This window comes from Gallinula chloropus (assembly GCF_964237585.1).
Source record: "Gallinula chloropus genome assembly, chromosome: 1".
Classification (NCBI taxonomy): domain Eukaryota; kingdom Metazoa; phylum Chordata; class Aves; order Gruiformes; family Rallidae; genus Gallinula; species Gallinula chloropus.
In genome coordinates this window covers 196,921,273-196,946,311 of record NC_140085.1, presented here as the reverse complement: position 1 = coordinate 196,946,311, position 25,039 = coordinate 196,921,273, and the positions used below count along the sequence as shown (strand labels likewise).

At 41.8% G+C, this 25,039-nt stretch overlaps 1 protein-coding gene across 1 annotated transcript in view; it reads right to left on the bottom strand.

Annotated features, from left to right (window-relative positions):
• Positions 1 to 10,673: 10,673 nt before the first annotated feature.
• TMEM135 (transmembrane protein 135) overlaps positions 10,674 to 25,039 on the bottom strand; it is a gene marked incomplete at its 5' end in the record, with an annotated part of 183,914 nt that continues 169,548 nt past the window's right edge. The window contains 6 exons of the mRNA XM_084268860.1: positions 10,674 to 10,882; positions 12,475 to 12,542; positions 14,278 to 14,376; positions 16,024 to 16,100; positions 17,123 to 17,186; positions 20,706 to 20,873. Of these exons, the coding sequence (XP_084124986.1) occupies positions 10,750 to 10,882; positions 12,475 to 12,542; positions 14,278 to 14,376; positions 16,024 to 16,100; positions 17,123 to 17,186; positions 20,706 to 20,873 (609 nt within the window). The 3' untranslated portion in view covers positions 10,674 to 10,749. The remainder of the gene's footprint in view (positions 10,883 to 12,474; positions 12,543 to 14,277; positions 14,377 to 16,023; positions 16,101 to 17,122; positions 17,187 to 20,705; positions 20,874 to 25,039) is intronic.

Sequence of the window (25,039 nt, the reverse complement as noted above, 5' to 3'; positions counted from 1 at the left end):
TGGTGGCTCCGCTTGGGACAGACTTGTTGCCAGTCCCCCTGGTCTGTGTGCAGCAGGGCTCAGGAGCAGCACAGCTCCGGAAGCAAAACAAACGTAAGCCTGTGAGCTTCCCAGGGATTTCCAGAGAGCAGGCTGAGGGGGAGCAAGAGGAAACGGGCACATCCATCTTTGCTCCACACGCATCCTGTTTCCTCCCCTGCTCAGTCTGCAGGGTGAATTACAGAGGTTAAAACTGTAAACCATGTATCGCCCTGTCTAATCCCAGCCCTTGAAAAAGCAGCACTACCCCCTCCTAGAATGATTGCCCACGAGGGAAACATGTTTATGACCATTACTGGCTCAGGCAATTCATTTGTAGCTGTGCTAATGAATCTGAGAGCACTTTGCCCAACTTCTCCCTCCCTGCCAGGCTGTCTGAGCAGAGTCTCTCACAAGTAATTTCTGGGCATATCTCCTCAGGCCAATAGGAAACTCCATGACTCACTTTCCTCTCTTGCAACAGCAGTAAGTGATGGCTGGGAATCAGAAACTTCCTGTGAAAACAAAGGGACAAAGCCTTGCCTTGACAAGTCCCATCAGGACTCAAACTTCTACATCACAACAAACTCTGCAGATCCGCCAGCTAAGGCTGCTGTGCCTCTCCACCCAGCCCAGAGTGCCAGGGGACATCGCTGGGCCAGGAACGGGTGGGGTCTCAATGCTAATTCATTAGCAAGCACCTTGGCACGCATTGGCCAGGACCAGCCAGTACACAACCAGCAAGTCCTGGGACATGCCCAGGAGTTTGCACGGGCCAGACTTCACTCCTTCTGGACAGTTTTGTGGATGCCTTGGAGGCCTGACCTCAGCAGAGGGAGACTTGTGTTCCCATGGGCATGTGGGAGGCAGGAAGGTGCTTAGCACTATCACAGCTGAGGACATCTACACACAGAAGATTCTCAGCCATCTTCACAACAAGCAAGGTAAACTGCAGCTGGGGTGGATATTGGGAGTCATTATTTGAGGCTGCTGTACCAAAACTGAGAGACTACTAAGTCCTCTGGGAGTTTAGTCCATTCTTCTCTCCTACTGCAGGAGAGAAGAATCAGGAGTTGAGGGAGACAACTCTTCTACATGATAGCATGAAGTGCTTAAATTGTAAAATCTTGGGCCATATTTCCCAATACAGCAAGCAAAAGGTCACTCTGTCCTTACAGCACAGAGAACTCTTGAGGATCAAGAGCTCAAAGAAAGATTTGTTCTAAGGATCTGAGCTGAGTTAAGGGCTGAAAATCTGGCCCCAACCCTCCGAGGCTCCCAGGAAAATGACTCTGCATTGCTACACACACTGTTTTATTTGGACTCATTCTCATCTCTGTGAGAATACTCCCACCTCAACTTATTAAAGCAAAATAATTTCAAAGTAATTCATGGAATCAAAAATTAATCCCATGCTGAGTGGTATTATGATTGCTGGAACAAGCAATAATTCCTGTCCAGCATCCTTGTCTCTGCACAGATCAAAGGCAGCATTATGGTCAAACACATCCTTGGCTGAGAAAGGCAGCCCCACTGCTGCTGTTCCCAGCTGAGCAAAAAGGTTGAGCTTGCCCCATTGGATCACTTTTGGATTTTACATGCCCTGGAGCAGGGATGCAGATAATCTTCAGCGGTTGTAGGTTACCCAAGGGGTTGAACGAGAACTGAGAGGGTGAAGGGTGACAGACAGGTGAGCAGAAACTCCAGCTTGGGTGAGCATATGGCTTCCCACAGGAGCACCACGAATGCTGCTTTTCAGGCTCTATTTCCCAGAGCTGCAAAGCAGAGAACATGAAGCCTGAGGTTGTGCTCAGAAAGCAGCTGATCATCCGAGACTGCGTGGAGCCAAGTTCCCAGGCAAGCCAACATGTGAAGAGCACTATCAAAGGGGGAGGCTTTTCATCAGTGCAGCTTTGTTCTGCATATTGCAAATTGTGGGAGGCTGTTGGGCATGTCTCTGACGACAGCAAGTCTGGCTCACTCTGGTTTTCTGGGACTGATCTAATCATCCCAGTCCCAAGCTGACTCCTGTAGCTTCTTGAGAAACAAACTCCAAAATGTTAGAGGAAGCCAGTGGTGGTCAGTGGCCTTGGGCTTAATGATCCAGAGTTTGTTCTTATGGGCCTCTGGGTCCCTGCCCTGGTTTCAGCACACTTTGCATGAGCAGATGAACATATTCTGCTGCTGGTCCCATCCAGAAAAACATGTATGAAAGTCGTTGACTTCTGCTACTTTCAAGCCTGCAGGCATGAAGAAGAGGTATCACACCACCTATCAGATTTTTTCACTTCCCTGATATCCCCTGCATGAGGATCATTGCTTTGCTCCTGGCACCAAAGGCAAAGACAGGGCTTAATGCTTCACAGAAGGTTGTGACTGTGGGACTGACCTCCCAGACTAAAGAGGACTGATCTGCAGGACACTGCTTTTCTGTCAGTGTGACCCTGAAGAGGATTCAGGTGAGCTGTTGTATAAAAACAGCTGGATTGATGCATCACCCCTGGTACATTGGCTGGGAAATCAAGACCTTGCCCCTTCAAAGATGCAATCAAATCAAAACTTGATAACCCGTCATAGAAAAACATTTGGATTGGCAGATTCTGACAGAGATTGATAGTCTCCTTCCAAACATGAATTAGCAAAGTCTCATTCCAAGCCACCCTGACAACAGACCCACCTTGGCCGACAGCAGTGAAAATTGCATTAATAATAAATTTGGGGCTGCACCCAGGAGGCCTGGATCAGCTCCATGCAGAAGACCCCCAGACAGGATGCCTGGAGTTTACCTCTGGGGAGATAATATTCCTGGCACAATGGGCCTGACAGAGCACTGTATAACAGAAACATATGGAAGGGCCAAGTGATGCCTCCAAATATGCAGCCCCATCTGGAGTGCTGTGTCAGGATCTGGGGCCTGCAATACAAGGAAGATGTAGAACTGTTGGAGAGGGTTCAGAAGAGGCCACGAAGGTGATTAGAGGGCTGGAGCACCTCCCCTACAAAGAGAGGCTGAGGGAGCTGGGCTTGTTCAGCCTGGGGAAGAGAAGGCTGCAGGGGGGAACCTCCTTGCAGCCTTCCAGTACCTGAAGGGAGCTTATAAGCAGGAGGGGAATCAACTTGTTAAAAGGGTAGACAATGGCAGGACAAGGGGGAATGGATTGAAGCTGAAGGAGGGAAGGTTTAGATTAGATATTAGGGAGAAGTTCTTTACAGAGAGAGTGGTGAAGTGCTGGGCTGCTGAGAGAGATGATGGATGCCCCATCCCTGGGGGTGTTCAAGGCCCATGGGGGGAATGGGGGGGAAGTTTCATATTTTAATTTGTTTTAAATCTGCTTAAGCTTAAACTCTGCTTGGTGCTGCCAGGTGGAGGAGACAATGTGCACCTACCCCATGCTGCTTTAGGAGAGTCCAGAGCTTGCCTCTGTAGAGCCAGCGCAGTCAGCCAAGAGCTGTCCTCTCTCACCACACTATGAACACCACCCAGAAGATATTACAGGTAAACCAGGGAGTTGCTTTCTGCCTTGGTTATATTTTTTTACAGGATATTATAGTCCAAAGAGCTGTAAGAGCATCTCTGTGCAAGACAGTCTGAGCTGTTAAATCCACCTGTGGATATAACCACAAGTGACCTGGGCTGGAAATGCCTGATTATTTTATTGTTGCTGTTTACACCCAATAGACAATGAGCAAAACAACATTTCTGTGTTGTTCAGATATTTATTTTTATATTTGTATCACCACGATGCAACCAGCAGCATTTTTAATGCAGTACTCTCACACCAGGTCTCAACCTCTCCCCAGTCTGCCTCTTCCAAGTTTGTACTGGCTGCAATGGGAAAGCAGGCCTTAAGACTTAAAAGTAATAGGAATGAAAACACTGAAACAAGCCTTGGTTTTGCCCCTGACCCTGTGCAATCAGGTCTTCTGTAACCTTCATGCAACCCTGGGAACAGTCCCACCAGCTCCTGCTCCAACAGCCACAGCAGCAGTTTTTATGTCCCTGTTGTGGCAGCTGAGGGGAAAAAACATCTACTGGATTCCACCAGCATGAGAAGATTGATCATCTGCCTGGATTTCCAACCAGCCTCTTCCACCCTTGTTAAAGCCTTGGCATTAATATTTAAAATTCTTCTGGTTTAATTAGCAAGTGGAAAACTCCCTGGCCTGTGCCAGGAAAAATAAAAAAAAGAGCCCTTAAGATCAAAGTGGTCTCTAACTCACGTTTCTGCTTGGCACGTTCAGAGGATCCTGATGGTAAAATGAGTGTCACAGTTGATGGCGATGGAGAGACACATAACCCATCAGTTGCAAATGAGTGCTGAGTCCCGCGTGAAGCGGTGCCTTTCAGTGTGCTACAGGCAAGGGAGAGCACTGGGTGGTTTTGCCAGCATATCTGCAAGTGCCATTTTAGGCTACTCATGGGGGAAAAAATACCATCACCTCAAACATAACTGTAAATTTATCTACAAGATAGATAAAACTTTCAGGATCTTCTACTAAATCACAAGAAAACCCAGGAAACTCTGTAGCTCAGGGGGGGAGTATCAAAATCTTCCAATGTACCCTCAAAAGACTGGGAGAAAACTTACTTGTTTTGTAAAAGGAGGTCATTTGTGAGACAGACAGACAAACAGACATACATCCCCCTCCCCTCCAGCTTGAGTCATCTGCAAGTACCCCTTCAGTTCTGGATTCATCTGGGTGCAGAACAAGGGGTGAAGTGAGGGAACTGCCAGTCTCCTCGGTGAAGGACTCGCTGCTTAGAAAAATGAACCTGGGCATGAAAACCTCCAGACTGGTATTTAAGGGCAAAGCTATGGCCAGCAAAGCGTCTTTGCTGGCTCCAAATACATTTTTCTACGTATCACCCCCTACCCACTCCTATGGTTCTCCTGTGCCATGGCAAGGATTCATAACCCTCATACCAGTGTAAGAGCCTGGGCTCTGCCTTCACTCCAGGATAAAAGTAGCTGTGTTTAAAAAACCCTAAGCTGAGTAAACCCTCAGCTTAAGCATCACTGATTTTCTTCCTTAGAGTGGTGAGGTGCTGGAACAGGCTGCCCAGAGAAGTGGTGGATGCCCCATCCCTGGAGGTGTTCAAGGCCAGGTTGGATGGGGCCCTGACAACCTTGTGTAGATCCAGGCCTGGAGGTTGGTGGCCCTGCCTGTGGCAGAGGGGTTGGGAATCTTTGATCCCTGGGGTCCCTTCCAACCCAGACCATTCTATGATTCTATGATTCCTCTCTGTAAGGACCATCTGTCCAGAAATATTTTCCCTTTGCAGTTGGAACCTGAAGCATTTTCACACAAACTACATTGAATTTTTAACTCACCAAGCATATGGCTGAGTTCAGACCACGTAAGACATGGGATGTTAACAAGCATCTGGAACAAACCCTTTCCTGCATCCTCAAACACAAAAGCACGTTGGCATGGGCTAAAGGAATTCTCAGAGTTGAGGCAACAAGCCAGGAAGTTTTCTGAAATTTACTTTCGAGCTTTACAGTCAGTTCTGAGAAATGTGCCATGGCTAGTGTAAAAGTGACCCAGGTCTGCTGTGAGCAGTGTAGGAGAACAGATTGTCCATATTGTGGAAGGCATCTTAATTCTCATGAGGGAACATGGAGCTTGTTGACCACACAGCTAACCCCTCTATTTTCTCAGAGCAGCTGTGCCTAAAGATGTCCCCTACAGAAGGCAGAGTTTCTGAGATTGTCCTGGAGACAGAGGTGTGAGACAATACAAGGAAACTCAAGCTTTTACCTTCAACAGTGAAATCATTGCATAGACGTTGAAGCAGTTCTGCTATTTAACTCATCTTCCTCATGAACTGCGATGGTGTTATCTATAAAAACTAAAGATGCGTCATTGCAGGCACTCTGCTTTTGTTATTAGCTCTCCAGAAGATCAAAATGTCTATTTGAACTCTATGGTGCTTGGGGTCCCTTCCAACCCAGACCATTCTATGAGTCTATGATATTCCTCCATGCACTCCCTGGTGGAAGAGTCCATACACACGAACACAACAAATCTGCACTAATCTCAGATTTGTGCTAGATTTAAAATAATTCTGGGGGGAGGGCGGGGGATCCTCTCCTTTAGTGGATCTCAGTGGCAGATGCCAACACTTTGATCATCACCTCCAACAAGGACTGGGAAAAAGGGGCAAAGGTCTGCAGTGGGAACATACCTTATATTGCTGAGAATCAGCTGAAAGATGTCAGGCAAAGGATATTAACGAGTACCCATCATAAAAAAATTTAAAAAACCCTGTAACCTTCCCTTTGTAGGGTTTTTTTTGTCTATCTTAGTCAAGGCCAGAATGTTTTAGATTGGGAGGAAAACCCACTAGATCTGCATTGCTGAAATCTGCTGCTCATAAAGCAGCTCTGCTGACCAAAACCTAGGGATGGCAGTGAAAGCCAGGGTGGGTGGGGGCCACCCCTGCCCAACTGCTCACTGGGGCAGGAGCAGCATTCCCTGGAAGCACAAGGAAGGAGCAGGACTGGGGGAGAAATAAAAGGAGGCACCCAGGGGCGGTAAATTGAGCTTGTAAAACAGAAGGCAGGACAGGGGACAGCTGACACTGGGCTGGGTAACAGTGAGGGAAGGATGAAGAACTAAGATGGATGAGTAACTGGGACAACAGGATGGGACCTGATGCAGCAGCATGGGGGTCTGGGTGCAGGTGGGGGCTACAGCCACGGAGGCAGCGAGACACACAGCCAAGGCAGTGTGGGGAGAGCGGTGGGGATGGCAATGAACTCCCCAGGTGAGGGCTGCATGCAAACAACTCCATGGAAAGGTGACAAAATTGCCTACCAGACATGTTTGCTCCCGACTCCTGGGAGGTGCCGGTGAGGCAGCTGCTCTTGGTACAGGCTCCTGAGACGCCTGCAGGGAGCTGAGCACCCTCTTCCTGCGCAGCCTCCCTAAGGACACCCCAAACCTCTACCTGAAGAAACTCTGGTATTTCAGTTTGACCCATCACTTCTACCATCTCCTGAGCAATGCTTCTCCTGTACTGCTCTCTGCAAAATTAACTTCCTTCACAGGAAGTTTGATGTAATCAGACAGATACCCATCTTATGATCAAAGAAACCCCGAATAACCATGCCAAATCAGGTGGTAGGCAACACTGCTGCTTCAGTCACAAGGCCTGTCCAGCCATGTGGTAGGAAGAGCTGGAGGCATGTATTAAACATTGAATAATGTCAAGCAATACAAGTACCCATGAAAAGACACAGCTGGAGTTGTCAGCTGAACTACTTTGGCATCACCTCTTCCATTATGCTGTGTTAGGACTTTGTTTTGCAAAAAAAGTAGATGCAATTTAAATGCTCATTAACGTTCATGGAACTACTGATTCACAGGATTATAGGGGTTGGAAGGGAGCTCTGGAGATCATCTCATCCAACCCCCCCTGCCAGAGCAGGATTGCCTAGAGCACATTGCACAGGAACACATTTAGATGGGTCTTGGATATCTCCAGAGAAGGAGACTCCATAACCTCTCTGGGCAGCCTGTCCCAGGGTTCTGTCACCCTGAGAGTCAAGAAGTTTTTCCTCATAACTTCTTGTGTTCCAGTTTGTACCCAGTGCCTCTTGTCCTGTCACTGGGGACCACTGAGAAGACTCTGGCCCCATCCTCTTGATATCCACCTTTTAGATATTCATAAGCATTGATCAGATCCCCTCTCAGTCTTCTCATTCCCAGGCTAAACAGCCCCAGCTCTCTCAGCTCTCTCTCATAGAAGAGATGCTGTAGTCTCATCATCCCTGTAGCCCTCCTCTGGACTCTCTCCAGTAGTTCCCTCTTGAACTGGATAGCCCAGACCTAGACATTCATCATCTTATGGTCAGCCATGGTCTGGCTGTCATGCCAAACCAGGCAATGTCAAGAAGTCTGTGCCTGTCTCGGGGTGGAGGTTGCAGAGTGCCTGTCTGTGAATCAGAGGGAACAAAACCTGGGAGCCTGTGTTGTAGGATGTAGGTATTCAAAGGGATAAGCATAAATATCTTTGTGATATCTCAAAGTTCTAGGAGGAGAAAAGGGTCTTTTAGAAATCGAGGCAACTGCTACTAGGGAGCCCAGACACAATTCTGCAGATGTGGCCTCACCAGAGCAGAGTAGAGGAGAACCTCCCTCAACCTGCTGGCCACGCTCTTCTTAATGAACCCCAAGTACCATTGGCCTTCTTGGCCATGAGGGCACATTGCTGGCTCATGGAGAGCCTGATGTTCACCAGGACTCCCAGGTCCTTCTCTGCAGTGCTGCTTCCCAGCAGGTCAACCCCTAACCTGTACTGGTGCTTGGTGTTACTCCTCCCTACACTTGCCCACGTTGAATTTAATTTGGTTCCTCCCTGCTCAACTCTCTAGCATTCCTGGTGTTTCTTCATCACCAAGTATTACTGATGACTCCTGATGGCTTATTAACAGTAACATAGACAAGAAGTTACTTTTTCAAGCAACAACTGTTTATTATTGGGAAAAACATTAGGACTATATTTTTTTCTCTTACATATACTTGATTTGAATAAAAATAATTTAAAAAATTTTAATTTCTTTTTATATTACATGAAAATAACTTGAAACATGAACTGTCAATTTTGGAAGCAAGAAAACATAGACAGAACTGTTGTTTAGCTGCTGAGATGTAGTACTTGGATTTTTTAAAACTCAAATAGAGAAACAATCACAATTGTCATTCCAGTGAAGAAAATTCATCCATCTATAAAATATCTTGAAGTTTGAGAACAGTATATAGTTACACTAGAAAGTATTCTTAATATAGCGTGTGAGTTCTAACATATTACGTAAAATATATAACTTCTCAGACTTTACAAGGTCAAATATTTTAGACCATATTCCAGTGGAAAAACACTACAAACCTATTACGACCCTTTTAAAGTTCTTGTTGAATTAACTTGCATTTCCTTTTGAGGAATTTTAATATAGTATCTCAAGCAATAGAATATTGCATACAAACTAGCTTGCAGAACTTTACTCACACTAACTTGGACAACCGCTGTTTGACAGGATGGAGCACCCTTAATAACAGTGATAAAGCATCACCATTACAGTAGCTGATGAAGGAGCAGATTTTATGCACAGATCGGTACAATTTTCACGACATTTCTGTAAATCTGATAAAAATTACTGTATTTGGTAATAAGAAATTAAACTAATGGGAATTAAAATATGCTTAAGGCTGGCATAGGATTACAGTGTTACAAGACAAAGATTCTATTAATCAATCCAATTCATATAATCGGACAAAGACTTCCAATAACATACTCTTTTCTTCTTTTTTCTCTTGAAAATACATGCAACCTACCACAATTTCCATTCCCTGCTTTACCTTGTCTCTCTTTTCAGTTGAATGTGAATATAGTTCATCTATTCTTTAAGATCTAGGGTAAGAAACAGCATTCAGCATCACCTCGATGGATTCTGTTTTTTTAAAAAAGCCCCTAAAGGAGGGAAATAAACCCCAAACAATTGGCATGCCAAAGGTCTTGCTTTAGGACACAAAGTGTTATCTGCAGAAATACACAGGGCAAAACCAAGATGGAATTTGCATAAGTAGTTACTGCATCGAGTACCATATTAAACTGAATGGAACTGTCCCAGCTGTGGCTGGCCAATGGATGAATGGAAAACCACACTTGACCCAAGTAGAAGGAAAAAACACTATTAATACAGGGCGTCAGAACTGTTCTCCTGCAGCAGGCTAACCTCAGGGGTCAGTTCACTGTTAAAGGACGCTGGCAATGCTGGCTGGGCTGGTCTCACAGCTTGACAAACAAGCCGATGCCATCGAACGGGACAATGTCCAGCCCTTTAAAAACAAACATTTCATTTCAGTATATTTTGGGGCGAGCTGCTTTTTTATTTTCTTTTGTTCTGTTTTGTTCTTGGCTTTTTTATTTTTGTAACCCATCTGCTGCTTCCAGCACCATCTCGGAGGCTGGAACGCTTCACTCCTCCCTCCGCCGGTTGTGTCATTTTCCACTTGGCAGATACTAACCACCACACCCCGCTGCTCCTCACGGCGCAGCAGTCACCCGTACTGCCTCCTGAACTTCCTTGTCTGCTCTCCGTATCGTCAGTGGGATTTACGGCCCTGGAATGTCATTGCTGAATTAATAGGCATTTTCTTTTCCTAAGGAATGCTTTATTTTGCAACCACAGCTCTGCAAAAACACTGTAATTTGAAATAATGAGTGGGCGGTGGCTCTTGTAAGATAAATCACTGATCCTGTTTAGAAAGCCAAGGAGGGATTTTCACCCAACTGCAATTGTTTTGAGGACAGGTAAAATTTTGGACCTAAGCTATGCCATTTGTCTTCCTCTGTAAAGTAAGAGTTACTTTTAGCTTTACCAAGTAATATTCTACTGGTACGACCTACAGATCTTTTGAAATTATTCTGCATATTTATGTTTTACTTCTCTAATATATTACTCATTTGTTTAATTCATTCAGGCATCTAGCATACTGCCAACCAACTACAGTAATCCAGAAATATTGTCTGCTTACGGAAAGGGCTTAATCACTAAGCCACAACTTCCATCAAAGCTTCAGCATTTTTGATTGGTAAAAAGCATTCCTCATTGAAGTAACACTGAAGCGGAGCCCAAGCCCTCCTCCATACATACGACTCTTAAGTTAATTAACTTTTCAGGACAAAACGCTGATCACATTCAATGACAAGATAGACTGTTCTTTTCAGGACAGCTCCAGTGGTAGCTCTGGTGGTACAACAGTGTATCTTGGGTCAAGTTTCGGTGTGAAATCCTTGAAGTTCTTAGATGCTTCAGTACCAAATACATCTAAAACTTTCCTGTTCATGAGAGCAAACCTGAAAAAGAAGAGAGATGAGAAGGTGAATAGACTAATCATTAACTTCTGAAAGAATAAAATTCTTGAAATTTATTTTATTTATGAAATATTCATTAATTTATTTTGTTGATAAAATTATTTTACTTGATAAAATACTACCCAGATCCAAGAAATACAGGCTTCTGCCTGCACTGTTTAGGAAGTGCAAGTTTTTTATCTCAGGCAATAAAGTTTAAAAAAAAAAATTACATTTGACAAATCTGATTACCATTGCTTTGTGTAGCTACACTTCACATAACAGAACTTGTGGAGAAGGGGAAAGGAGAGAGTCCTCTTCTACCTGTAACTTCATCAAAAAAGTCAACCCAGAATCTACTACTCTTCTTTCTCAACCCAGCAAAGCAAACTCTGGCCATGCCTGCCCAAGTCTGGATAATAATTTTATTGGTGTTACAATCTATTTCTATCATCTCAGTCTTTGAAGTTGTTGAGTGAAAGGTGCATGAAATGTCAAGAGTCTGCCTCTATGGAGGGTGTCAAAATTACTGCTATAGATATTTGCTTCAGACAGAATAAATGAGAACTGTTTCTTTTCCCTCCTCTCTTTCAACAAAAGCAATCTTAGGATTAGCACAAGAGGGGAAAAATGCAGCCGAAACTGGACATCTGCACTGACATCATCCCCTGTGTCATGTTTGTACAGACTCAGAGGTCGCCTGAGGAACGCCTCCAGGCATCCCAAGGAGACCTTCCCACTACATCTGGCAATGTCCAGCTAACAGTGTACCGTGCCATGGGGAGGGTAGACTCAAGATGCTCCAGGGACTGGCCTCTGATTTCACTTCTATTTTTACAGCCTGGTGAACTCACTGTCATGACAGACAGTACCTTTGCTAACCCCATTCATAAACTGACCTACATCATGGTTCGGATGCCTTATTTCTGCCACACACATCAGTATAACAGCATACACTTCACTACACTGTATTTCTATAAATCAATTACAGCAAAATCTATTTTAAAAGGTAAGCATTTTAGATGCCCACAGCAAGTAAAAGAAAAAATATCCAGTAAAAGATATCAAAGTGTAAATTCACAGTTATAATCAGTGAATAGTTTTCATTAATTTTCCAAGAAAAAAATCCCTTTCCCAACTGAAATGTGTCCTACAGAACACTACTCAAACTTCAAAATACTCTGACATTTCTACTGATGCTTCCAACACGTAGCACTGCCACACTGTCAATCACTGTTCATACTAAGAGATTTCTTCAACCTGTGTTAGTTGTTTACCAGATTCTTCCTATTTCACTGAAATCTGAAAGCATTCCACTCTCCAAGTGAACTGAGGATAAAAAAGCCCTCAAGTAAAACATTCTAAACAGTCTTAATGAGATTTAAGTCTTTCCTCCTGTCACTACACTAAGCCTACCACTGTCGCTTCAGCAGGGATGAGCTTCACACGGGCTGGAAACCATTTGAAAAGCAAACACTCAGGAAATGAGCCCCAGCATACTCTGAGGGCTCTGCTGTTGACAGCGAATGACATGGGAAGATGAATGTGATCAACGGCGTGTTTAGACAGGCTATAACATACCCCCAGTTACATACCTGCCCTTTGTTAGTCGTAAGAGAAATTTCCAGTACGAAGGTCTCAGGTTCTGAACTTCCATGACAGCCTGCAAGGAGAGTATTCTGTCAGAGCCAGCCAACAGCGTCAGGGAAAAGCCTCATCTGCTACACTACATTGCCAAAACCAGTAAAAAGATAGTTACAGAAATATATATGTATATGTAAACTTTTTATTTTTAAATTCATCTGATGATTCACACACAGAAAGCACCAGTGATCACCTGCCAGTGTCCAGCGCTACCAGTAAAAGAACCATTCACAACTGAATTGGATGCTGTCTATGACCACCACCAGCCCAGACTGATATCCCCCAGAAGTCTATCTTTCAAAAGTGGTGGCAATTAACTTACTTCTTATTGCAGATGAAGCCCTAATAATCATTATTACTTCTACAGATATGATTTTGCACTGGTGGGTGCCAAATTTACCTGCTGTATTATCCCTCACTCTGCATCTCTGCATTTCTGATGCATTTCTTGTAGTTGGCCTTCCATTTCTTGAAGTTGCCCTTCTATTTCACATTATTTGTCTTAACTAATGTTACATAACCAAAATTCTTGTTTTCTCTTCCATTATTTTCCAGGTCACTTATGAGTAACAAAACATCTCAGCATTATCCCTTTGCTAATTTCCTCCTCCTTCCTTCCTCCTAACTGAACAATTTATTTCCAGCCTTGGGCTCTTATCCAGGTAGTGAGCAATGAAAAAACCCTTTTCCCCCCTTTTCTCACATTTATATTTCTGTTAACCTTATACAATGGTCCTTGCCAATAGTATTTTGGAGATCTCAATGCTACAGACCTTCAGGCATATCCCAACCACTAAACTATCAGTTCACTTTGGTACTAGAATGAGAGATCTTCCCAAATACAATGAGGAGGAGGAGGAGTGGAACTGTTCTGCTAAGCACGAGACAGCAGAAGATTGCTTTAGGATAATTTTATACTCTCTTTATTGAGGGGTAGAAAAATATGTATCATTATAGACAAATAAAAAAGAAATTTCAGGGATATTTCAGCAGATCTAGAAAGGGGAAGATACGTCGGAATAACGCCAAGTAATTTGGGTACCACTGACAAGAAGTTTTTATGGCCGATGGAGCTGATAAAGGGATTGGCCATGAAAGCATGTAATTTACTTGGGAAGGGCAAAAGATGGTAACTATGGCTTATTTCACACATAAATCTTAGATTTCCTTGCTAATTTTTGCATACTCTTTCAAACAGGCAACTTGAATTCAAGTTAGTTGAAAATGAAAAATTCCAGTTGATTAAAAAACCCTCATAAAATAGAACAATATATTGTTCGTCTCCTTGAAAAATGGTCCTGTCATACGTTTACAAAAGTCCATACATTTATGTTTATCTTCTGGGTCAATCCATTTTAAGATCCTTCCCAAGAATTTGATGCTTTGCATAATGCATTCATCTACATAGAATCATAGAATTACGTAGGTTGGAAGAGACCTTTAAGATCCCTGAGTCCAACCACAGCCTAACCCTGCCTAGTCCTCCTCTATACAATGTCCCCAAGCACAACATCTACATGCCTTTTAAATACTTCCAGGGATGGTGACTCCAGCACTTCCCTGAGTCCTAGAAATGATCTTCCCACTGTGACACTCAAAAGCAGAACACAAGAGACCTGATTCGCAGCATCTTGCGGGAATCACTACATTCCTCCATCTTTTCTGTATCGCTTATCCCTGTGGCTCCTCATTTCATTCAACATTTGACTTAAATGAGAAGAACTTCATATTCTGTTAGAAGACGCCATACTTACTGCCTGAAAGCATATCGATGTAGAAATGGCATAGATGATGCTGTCTGCATGGGGAAAGTAGGGAACCTTCCCTGCTTCGATGCCTTTGAAATATATGGTCTATAAAAATAAGCCAAAAGAAAACTGAATGAAACAAAATTAGCAAAGTAGCTTTTTACTTTTTGTTTACCTTTTCAAAGTAACACGTCAACTTTACTTACCTATGGATATATACATTTTTGTATGCATCCACAAATGTGACATCGACTGTGATAGCTGATGTCATCAAAAATCACATCAAGTGATCCCCATTATCCAAGATCAATAGAATAAGAGGCTATAAATGCACAGAACAGGACCTAGCTACAGCTTGTGTTTTAAAAGGCTACTATAGATCTTAGAGATGAAAAAAAGGAAAGGTTTGCTATACTAAAGTCTTCATTTAAAAAAAAGGGAAAGACCAATGCAATAACTATTCCAACAAAGTGAATATTCACTGGTCTTAAACAGCTTGAAATCACATACTTTTCTTTCTGAGAAAACATGTAAAGTTTATTTTCCTGAGCACAGCTTGACCTTCCAAAGCAGCACACGCCTCTTTGGTCAGTTACCCTTGGCTGGAGTAAGATTATAAAAGTAGTTTAAAACAACCCCCACAAAAAAACAGAAAGAAAGAAAGAACACACAGCACTTTTCCTATTTTACTTCAGCCACAATGTCTTGAAGTCCAGAGAAAACCACCAGCAATACAAGATAATATTGGGTTTTTCCAACTGGTGTCCTAAAAGTCAATATGGGTAACTCAAGAGTTGCTTTTATATAATTAATATCTGAACTACCTTCAGAGCTTGAACTAGGATTGCAAGGAGCAAGAATAAACTGAGCACACCTTCCCTTTTTATGTTTAATTTAATGCTTTAAAAAAAAAAAAGTTCCTTCTTTTTATATTCTTTGAAATTAATTCTGCTCTGGTAACGGAGGTGGATAAAAATCACCAGGGGACAAGGCCCTTGAGGTGTGCAGGAGGAAGCTTTGTGATTCAGGGATGATGCATAAGAAGGGAATGCTCCTGACTTCTTCCAGTGGTGCTGCTGGGGAAATAACCATGACTAAGTCCTGATTTTATGGGAAAATTGCAGTAAGAAATCAAGGGCTGGTTAGCAAAGTACAATCAACATACTCAGACTCTACAAACTTTTTTCTTCCTGGGGTCCTAATTTTAACAAGTTCATAGAAACAACTCAAGTCTGAAAAGTGGTAATTAGAATAAAGTTTGTTGCAAAGCTGGGAATTCAATCAGTTGAAGCTCACTGACAAACAACTCCTGCTATAGACTAAAACCTAAACTATTTTGAGTTATCTTAGACTGTTGAATGCCAAAATTAGGGAACAAAGGCAGGAAGTTAAGCTGTAGCTTTTGGCAATAAATCTGCAATTAAGGACTAGGTCTGATTTATGTTTCTGGCAGAACAGACATTCTTGGAACTTTAAGATTTAAAAAATCTCCAAAAGCTAAAAAGCAACAGCAATCAGGAGATTAAAAAATCATGGCGAATATACATAGAGACCAGTGGATAAAGGACTTTTACAATAAGTCACAGAAAGGCAAATAAGAAAGGAATTAGACCACAGAACGGCACTGCCTCTTGGCATGCACCTACTGAAACACACCACTGCCACACAACAAAGCCTGTGAAGTTCATTTTCTTTCTCTGCTTTAAAAAAATAAATGAAATGAGAGACTCTGTTTCAAGGGAAACATCTTACCTCTACTAATTTGGACACCAGATACATAGAGATAGTGGTACTTTTGTAAAACATCATAGAAATTCCTGCTAGACACCCTGTAACGATTAGAAAACAAAAGTATTGTTAAGACTGTGATTTATGGCTGCTCTTGCAGTATGTCAGCTCAACACTGCACAAGATTATGCTTTCTGTTGCTACAACAAAGTTCAGTGATATCCCTGTGCTGCCCATCAAAACATGGTTTATGTCATTAAGAAAAAAAAAGATAATTTCGAAGCCCTGACACAAATCTATGGCTCAGTGCTCTGGAGCAAAATATCACCAGAGACCTCTGAGGCTCCAATAGATGTACAAACAGCAGGGAGGGCCTGCAACACCACACAGATTTAATGGCAAAAGGGTCCTCCCTTGGATCCAGTGGAGCTTCATCCTTTCAAATGTGTGTTCTGTCATGTATGGGAGAGTCAATATTTCAGCCTCACCTCTCTACAATAATGAATTTAGGAAAATATAGGATAAGTTCTATGGCTTCCTGATGAGGGGGAGCGAAGGGGCAGATGCCAATCTCCTCTCTTTGGTGACCAAGGATAGAACCTGAGAGAACAGCATGAAGCTGTGACGGGAGGTTTAGGTTGGATGTTAGGAAGAGGTTCTGTACTGAGAGGATGGTCAGGCACTGGAACAGGCTCCCCAGGGAAGTGGTCCCAGCATTGAGCTGGACTGAGGTCAGGAAGCATCTGGACGATGCCCTCAGTCCCATGCTCTGACTCGGCTGGCCCTGTGTGGAGCCAGGAGTTGGACTCAATGATCCTTACAGGTCCTTACCAACTCAGAAGACTCTATGATTTTATCATTCACACTTGTGTGTACAATAATATATTGTCCTCAAAGCTGACTGTAAAAAACACACCATTTCATTGAATTTGCATTACAATATTAATTTCAACTCTATCTGAAACCACTTGAAACACAACTGCGGTTTTCATGCAACCTTAACACATACAGTCCTGTTTTCATCACACAAGTCTGGAAAGGGAACAGGTGGATGGACACACAACAAGAAAAACACTTGCAAAGTCCCAACAGAGGCAATACAGAGTTCTTTGCATGGACTCACCGGCTACAAGTGCATGAAGCTCATCGTCTAGGTTTCGTACCCAACGCAGGAAGCAACTAGTACCCTGTAAATAACAGAGAGCAGGATTAACCCTAGTTATTCTCTTCCATAACACATAGACTGGAGACATGCCTCTATATGTTAATAATACAGCAAACAGTATGAATGAAGAGTGTAGGGTGATGATAATTCATAATTCACAGTACCTGAAACATTTTAATATTGTAATTAAGTTTACTGTCAACATTTCCTTCAAAATGAGAGAACAGATCAATCTAATTTGAACACTATTCCAATTTCAAAGCTGATCTTCACATTATCTTCATCAGCTGTAGCTGCCTAGACTATTTCTCATGATAAAGTCTTTTTCAACTACACACCTAAAAAACACCTTGAGATTTTCCCATGCACACAACAAATTCTAGAACCAGGAAAACACATCAATCTAAGATGTTAGAACTGCATATAATTAAAAGACACAGTAAACTCATCATAACCTGACTGTTGACACAGATGACAATTCACAGCTGTTCAGGCCAGAACGGATGTAGGTTTAGGCTGTATTAAAATATAATTCATTTTGATGACTGCAGGTTACCAAGTGATCCAGATTGTTCCACATCTGCCTCTGCATTGTTTTTACAACTGTTTGGGAAACCCATACATTGTCTCCAAATTTTATCCCTGGTAATTTTCTGTTTGCTTCTGAATGGTTCGAGATCTGCTTAATCAGTCCCAATCTGGTGCTGATGGCACCAAGAGAATATAATAAATTCAGTATGACAGCCCACTGATGTCCCTTGAGATATGTGTATCAGCTTCTTAAACCACCTAACAAGCCTTTTTCAAGGAATCAAAGAATGATTTATGTTGGAAAGGTCTTCTGGAGACCATCTGGTCCATCCTGAAGCAGGTCTAATTACAGCAAGTAGCTCAGGAACTTGACCAGGTGAGTTCTGAGCATCTCCAAGGATGGAGACTACATAGCCTCACTTGGCAACGTGGCCACCATCACACGAACACTTATTTCCTTATATTTCTTTGGAATCTCCGGTATTTCAGCTTGTATCCATTCCCTTTCACCCTATCACTGCACACTTCCAAGAGGTGTAGGTAGCAATAAAATCTCCTCTAAACCTTTTTAGTACAACTTAAAACCCAGTTTTCCCAGTTTCTGCTTGCACATCCTATGACCCAGTTCTCAAATCATCTTGGTGAACCCTCAGGTGAACCCTCACTTGGAAAAGACATTAAATTTAAAAGAAAAAATGAAATAATATCTGAGTCCAAAAATGGACACAGTACCAGAGACGTGGTATCATTAGCTATTTAACAGTGCACATCTTCAATAAATAAATTCTTTGCAAAGCCATTAATACACTGCAACTGTGACAGATGACTTTCCTACTCAAACTTAAAAACTAATTTAGCTTAGGCTACCAAGGCCAACTTATTTTCTGCAAATCCATGTTTGCTGACATTAACTAACAGCAAGTGGAACACAAAATATTAACAGTACAGCTACTACAATCCTACAGTGGCATTTTGGACTGCTTTTAGGGACAAGATGGGCTTTTTTTTTTTTACAAGCAGACCATAAAGAAATTTCTTTGAATTTAAAATGCATCAAGCATTTCTTTTTTTTTTTTCTTTTGATTGTGGTCTAGTCTTTCAGAGTGAAGAAAAATACACCATAACCCCAACCTGTGTACATTATAGAACACAGACAATAACATAAAGTGGAGTGACAGAATCACAGAATTGATTTGGTTGGAAAAGGCCTTTAAGATCATAGAGTCCAAATGTTAACCCAGTACTGCTGAGTCCACCACTAACCCATGTAGGTAAGTGCCATGTCCTCATGTCTTTTAAATACCTTCAGGGATGGTGGTTCAACCACTTCCACAGGCAGACTGTTTCATGACTGATAACTCTTTTGGTGAAGAAATTTCTCCTAAAATCCAACTTAAACCTCCCTGGTGCAACTTCAGGACGTTTCCTTTTGTCCTTTCACTTGTTACTTGGGAGAAGAGACCAATATCCACCTGGCTATAACCTCCTTTCAGGTAGCTGACTAGAGTGGAAAGGTCTCCCCTCAGCCTTCTCTTCTCCAGGTTAAACAATCCCAATTCCCTCAGCTGCTCCTCATTAGACTTGTGCTCCAGATCCCTTACCAGCTTTGTTGCCCTTCTTTAGACATGCTCCAGCACCTCAATGTGAGGGGCCCAAAACTGAACACAGCACTCAAAGTGCAGCCTCACCAGTGCTGACTACATACTTAATAAATTATAAAGGTCAGAATATGTCACCCTCACAAAATCAGTACCTACAGAACTAAATCACACTTTGCAACTGGAGCTTCTTAGAGATACCAAAACAAATTCAGCTTTTGCTGAAATACATTTTTCTCTAAAGGTTCTTTTCCTTACAGTTGAGGCAAAATCTAATTTTCAAATAAACTCTGAAGAGCCCATTTGCACTTTGCCATCAAAATGTTAAACTCTGTAACCTTAGAGTAGCTCTTATCTCTCAATCTGTCTGCAAGCCAAGCAAAATGCTGTTCTGCTTACACTACACTCATTTTAAAAAAAAAAAATTGGTAATATTTACCCTCTACAATACAGAAAGATCCTAACTTTGCAGAGCAACTCAAGTGGCAGTTGAAAAATGACATGTGGCATTAAGACCATGAAAGTGCAAAAGCCGCTCCAGCACTGCACCGTGCAATGTATCCCCCCTCCGGGCGCGCGCTTCGTCACGTTCACGTCTGGCGTAAACAAACATCATTCAGTTAATTCCAACAGCCCTGCATGAACACGGATCGTTTTGCAATCTGTCATCTTAGAATGGGGGAGAAGGGTAGATTTCCAAGTGGTAAGTGCAGTGTCTCCTCAGCTGCACGTGACACACGTTCCGCAGTCTCCTGCTCTTTAGCGTCAGGTAAGAATTCCAGGTATTTAAGCCAAAAAAAATCTGCAAACGGCTTCTCTCTAGCAGCACTGCCACTGCTGCCCTCACACTTGTATCTGAAAATGGCTTCTCTCTAGCAGCACTGCCACTGCTGCCCTTACACTTGTGTCTGCACTAAAATGTTTCTGTGCAACAGCAAGTGCCTCTGAAATCTGAATTAATTTTCTCTGAAGCACTCCATGTCTCCTGAACTTTTTCACAGTGAGGGTGACAAAGCCCTGGGACAGGCTGCCCAGGGGGCTTGAGAAGTCTCCTCTGGAGATATTCAAGACACATCTGGATGTGTACCTGTGGGACCTGTCCTAGGGAACCTGCTTTGGCAGGGGGGTTGGACTCGATGATCTCTGGAGGTCCCTTCCTACCCCTACAATTCTCTGATTCTGTGATCTGCAAAATCCATCTGGTTTATTCAGAAATGACAGAAATAACCCACATGGAATGGAAGACCAGTTTTCTATTTACAGTTTGATTCCTGTAACACTGTAGAGCCCGTCGGTGATGTGCTGTAGCAAACAGCATCAGTAATATCAAGCAACTAGATCTTTTAGCTGTTTGTGAAACTCAAAGAAGTAAAAAACATGGTGTTTGTCATTTCTATATGTTGCAAGCTTACTTTGTATATACTGACGAAAGATCCCAGAAAAGCTCCAAGCTGGAAATTTTCCTTGTTGTAGAAGAGGGAAAGTAGCCGCGACGGCTCTGTAAACAGATGCCGGAAGGTGGATGGAATCCGAAGGCAACACTGGATCAGGTAACCGATGCTAAACATCCTAATGAAGCCCTAGAGAAAAGAAAGAAATATTCTGTGGTAAGAAACCACAAATTCAGAACAAGGAAAAGCAAAAACATCTACTCAAGTACTTATTTTTGTCATGGAGCCATTTAAAACCCAGTCTGTAGATAATGTAAAGTTCATCCCCATCTTCAAATTCAAGGCCACTTTGATTGTATTTTTTCTCCCTGATTCCCCTGTAAAATAGGAAAAGGCCATACAATCCTAGACAGTTGATTCTCCTTTAATTTCTATGGATATTTGAAAAGTCTCAAGGGACAAACTCTATTTCTTTTCTGTTCCAAAATTCTGTCCTCTGAAATAATCTTGATGACTTCATTTCCAGGTTACTGACCACAAATGGGTACATAGAGGAAAGTAATGTGGTGGAAAAAAAGAGCACTTCTACACTCAAATGTCTGGAGAAAGCACTAAAGGAGGAAAAAGTCCACAAAAAATATATTTCAGAAAGTGTGAGAATTAGAAATTGACCCTGGTGGCTTGGCACATGCTCATGGACTTTCCCTCAACCAAACTGGAGCCTGAGTGATGCCTGCAGCAAGAGAGAGGGCGAAACTGGAAAGGAGATTATGTGCAGAGCTACTGAGAAAGGATAACATGAGTTCCAATGAATTTTTCTTACTACTCCACCTTGGACACAGATCTGCTTTTTTATACCATATCACAAAACCACAATGGCTTTTTCTTTCCAAATTCTTCTCCCCAGTTTCTTATAACTTTTTCCAAAGCTTCCTATCATTATTCTTACCCTATGGCTGAACTCTAATGATCCTAAATAAAATCTATCCATTTTTTGGTTAGAAGATTCCTTATCTGGAAACTACCTGTGCACGCACCACTGGCAAAAGAGGCAGTGACCCAGCAGTCATGATCTGAGTGGCTGATTTTTCAGAAGATACTCAGGAACAGCGAGACAATTCCAGCTACAGGGACAACTGGCAAAGGGTTTGATTGAGCAACCTTTCAAACTCAGAAACTCAAGACATTTTTGCCTCTTACAGAACTTTGTAATGCATCATAAAGCTCATAAAATTTTACTGTGGTTAAACATCTAGTAATGAAGTCTTCCTGAAGCAATTACTCTCCCTGTTACTCAAGAAATGGTGTATGAGAATCAAGTGGAAGAAAATATGTTGTGTCATCCAATGATCTGGTAGGTATGAATGAAAATTTTCCACTTCTTTGTCTGCTGGTCTTAAAGTTATGTAAATTGCAGATACCCAACAGCTAATGACCCATTGTTTTCTGACCACATAATGCAGATGTGTCCTGAAAGGTATGTGAGGTAGCCAGAGATGCACTGTCAATTTTGTATAGTTAAAATGTCAAAGTTAAGAGGAACATATATTCGCCCTTGAAATGAAGGGGAACCCCAGTGCTTTCCTGCTTTCCCTTGCCTTCAAAAAAATGTAGCTGATTATGTTACCAGTCTATAGAAAGAGAGTCCTAGAATCAGCAGCTATGAACAAAGTCCAAAACAAGAGAGCAAGCAACAGTACAGCATGTGTGACATTTTCACCCAGCCGTAGGAAAGGTTACTCTGGGGGGGTGAGGAACACAGCAGTAAGAAACACACTCCAAATGGAAACACTCAAATATATCCATGATTTTATTTTTATGAGGAGCCTACTTAGAAGTGCTGAACTGAAGAACTAAGGTGTAGTTTTGATATTCACCAAACAGCAGTAAGTAGTGCACAAAATCTTTTTATTTAGCTCATTTGATCAACCAGGTGAATCCATATTGCACTTCTAGGTGTTTCTTTTAGTCACAGAAAAGTATTCCATCTTATGGTCAATGCACAATATGGTAACTTTTATCTTCCATAAAGAGATCTCAAATACTAATGGAGGTAGAAAATAGTAGAGTATACACAGGGCACTATAGAAAACATAAGTGAGCCAAGAAAACTCTGCTAAGAGCTGTTTCTCCACAGAGATTTTGAGTTGGGACTCAGATCAGCCAGAAGTAGCAGCATAGTAAAATTACATATCCAAAAAACTCTTTGAATAAACCCTTTTTTTTTCTTCTTTTGATAAATACACTTGTTAAAAACTTAGTAATACAGTCAAAATATTGGCTATAACTCAAATTCAGAAAAACATGTGTGTGCACATAGAGTCCAGTAACATACCAAAACTCAGTCAACCTGCTGCAATATATTAGGAATTACTTAAAATATTTAAACCAAATTAGTTAGGATATTTAAATTTCATACTGTGTATACAGTTGTCCTTGTTCCTTCAAGAGATTACAACCATCAGAAAATAATCTCATATTCTTATTGGTCACCCTAATCATTAGGTAAGATGAGGGAGTCGTTTACTGTCATCCGCAGCATCACCAGAAAAAATGGACAGTCAGACTACTGCTGTTGACTGACGTTTGTTTGATTGTTTGTGGCAGCTTTTTTCAGACATTTACAAACCCAAAGCATTTTAAGTGTTTAAAATTTGAAGGAAAGTCTAAGAAATCAGGTGGCAAGACATTACTGAATGTCACTTAAAAGCTCTCATGTCAACTAGCCAATGTGCATTTAAATGCAAAGCAGGAGAAAAAGAGCAGGCAGTGGTAATTAAAGCACAGGTATGATAATGAGAAGATGAGATGTTCAAGGTTAAGGGAAAATACAGCTCAGACAGGGAATTCTGGCAATAAGCAGCTCATCATATTATTATAAGACTTGAAAGCTCCTTTACAAACATGGAATTACAAAACATAGAATCATAGCATCACAGAATGTGTTGTGTTGGAAGGGACCTCAAAGCCCATCTAGTTCCAACCCCCTGCCATGGGCATGGACATGCTCAAATCATGTCAGCTGATGGTTAGAACTGACTGACTCAGGAACAGCCATAGAGAGAACTGGAAATGCATTAAAAATTCTGGATCTTTAAAAATCAAAATAAATAAAAATAAATGTTTTCACCTATGTTTTTATTTAAAAAAAAAAGAGAAAAGGCAGGAAATACAAATATTGGGTCCTACTTCAGTGATATTTCCCTGATTATGTTCTTGTAGTTAGGAATAATTTATACGAAAATATATGACTGGTACAAGAATGAAGTACATTTCAAATGCACTACTGGTTTCTCTAAGAAGAGAGCAGCCTTATAAAAATGTCTTTTTAAGAAATACTATTTTTAGTCAGATCAAGACTTAGTGTAGCTCCATTATCATATAAAGTGTGAACAAAACGATGCTAAATAAACAACTGAAGAGGACAGAAACTCCTGAATATGCACTTTTTGGATGCTTTTGCTACATGCAACTTTCAAAATCAGCATTTTAAAATTAAAATTTTATATACAGTTAATGTTATCTCAGAAGGGCTGTGCTTAAACTTAACATCAGAAGAGTCCTAGCACAACTTTTATTGATATATGTTTATTAACATCATAATTTTGTGGTGCTGAGCTGTTTACACCTACGAAAGGACAGAGAGTAGCATGGAGATGGTCTACTGTAATTTGAGGAACTCACAAATTGAAATCAGGTTTGGGTCTCTCACCTAGAGTAATTCATCAATATTAACTCCTATTTCTTGATCACCTTTCTGTTTTAAAGGCTCTTCAAGCTCACCATATTCCATAATCATAGAATCGCCCAGGTTGGAAGAGACCCTTTACACTATCCAGTCCAACCATAACGGCCAGACCACCTCTCTCTTTACCCATTAAGTCTCACACACACAATCCACCTTGCAGCAGGTTATGACAGTTTTCCATGCAGATGAGCACCAGTACCATTACAGGTACTCTCAAACCGAAGTCTGTACTTGTTTGGTCTGGCTGCCCTTGTACAATAAGAGTGCTGTGAGGGTGCTTATAGATTTGACTGCTGAACACGTAGCACAGAATGTGCAAGGATTTAGTGTGTGAGATTAAAAATCTCAGAAAAACACTCTGGACTAACTAATTAAGAGCTAATTACTGTGAAATATGCGTAAGTAATGAAAAGAGAGCATTTTTACATAAAGTACAGCACGCTGAAGTTATAGCAAAGGTTGTAAAATAGTTTTAATCTGGGTTCTGTTAAATACATGTCATACCTACAATGGAAAAGTGACATCACTATCCCAAACTATTCATGAATGCTCTACTGCATATGCTCACCCTAATTCAGCAGAACAGTTATGCACCATCCCAAATCCT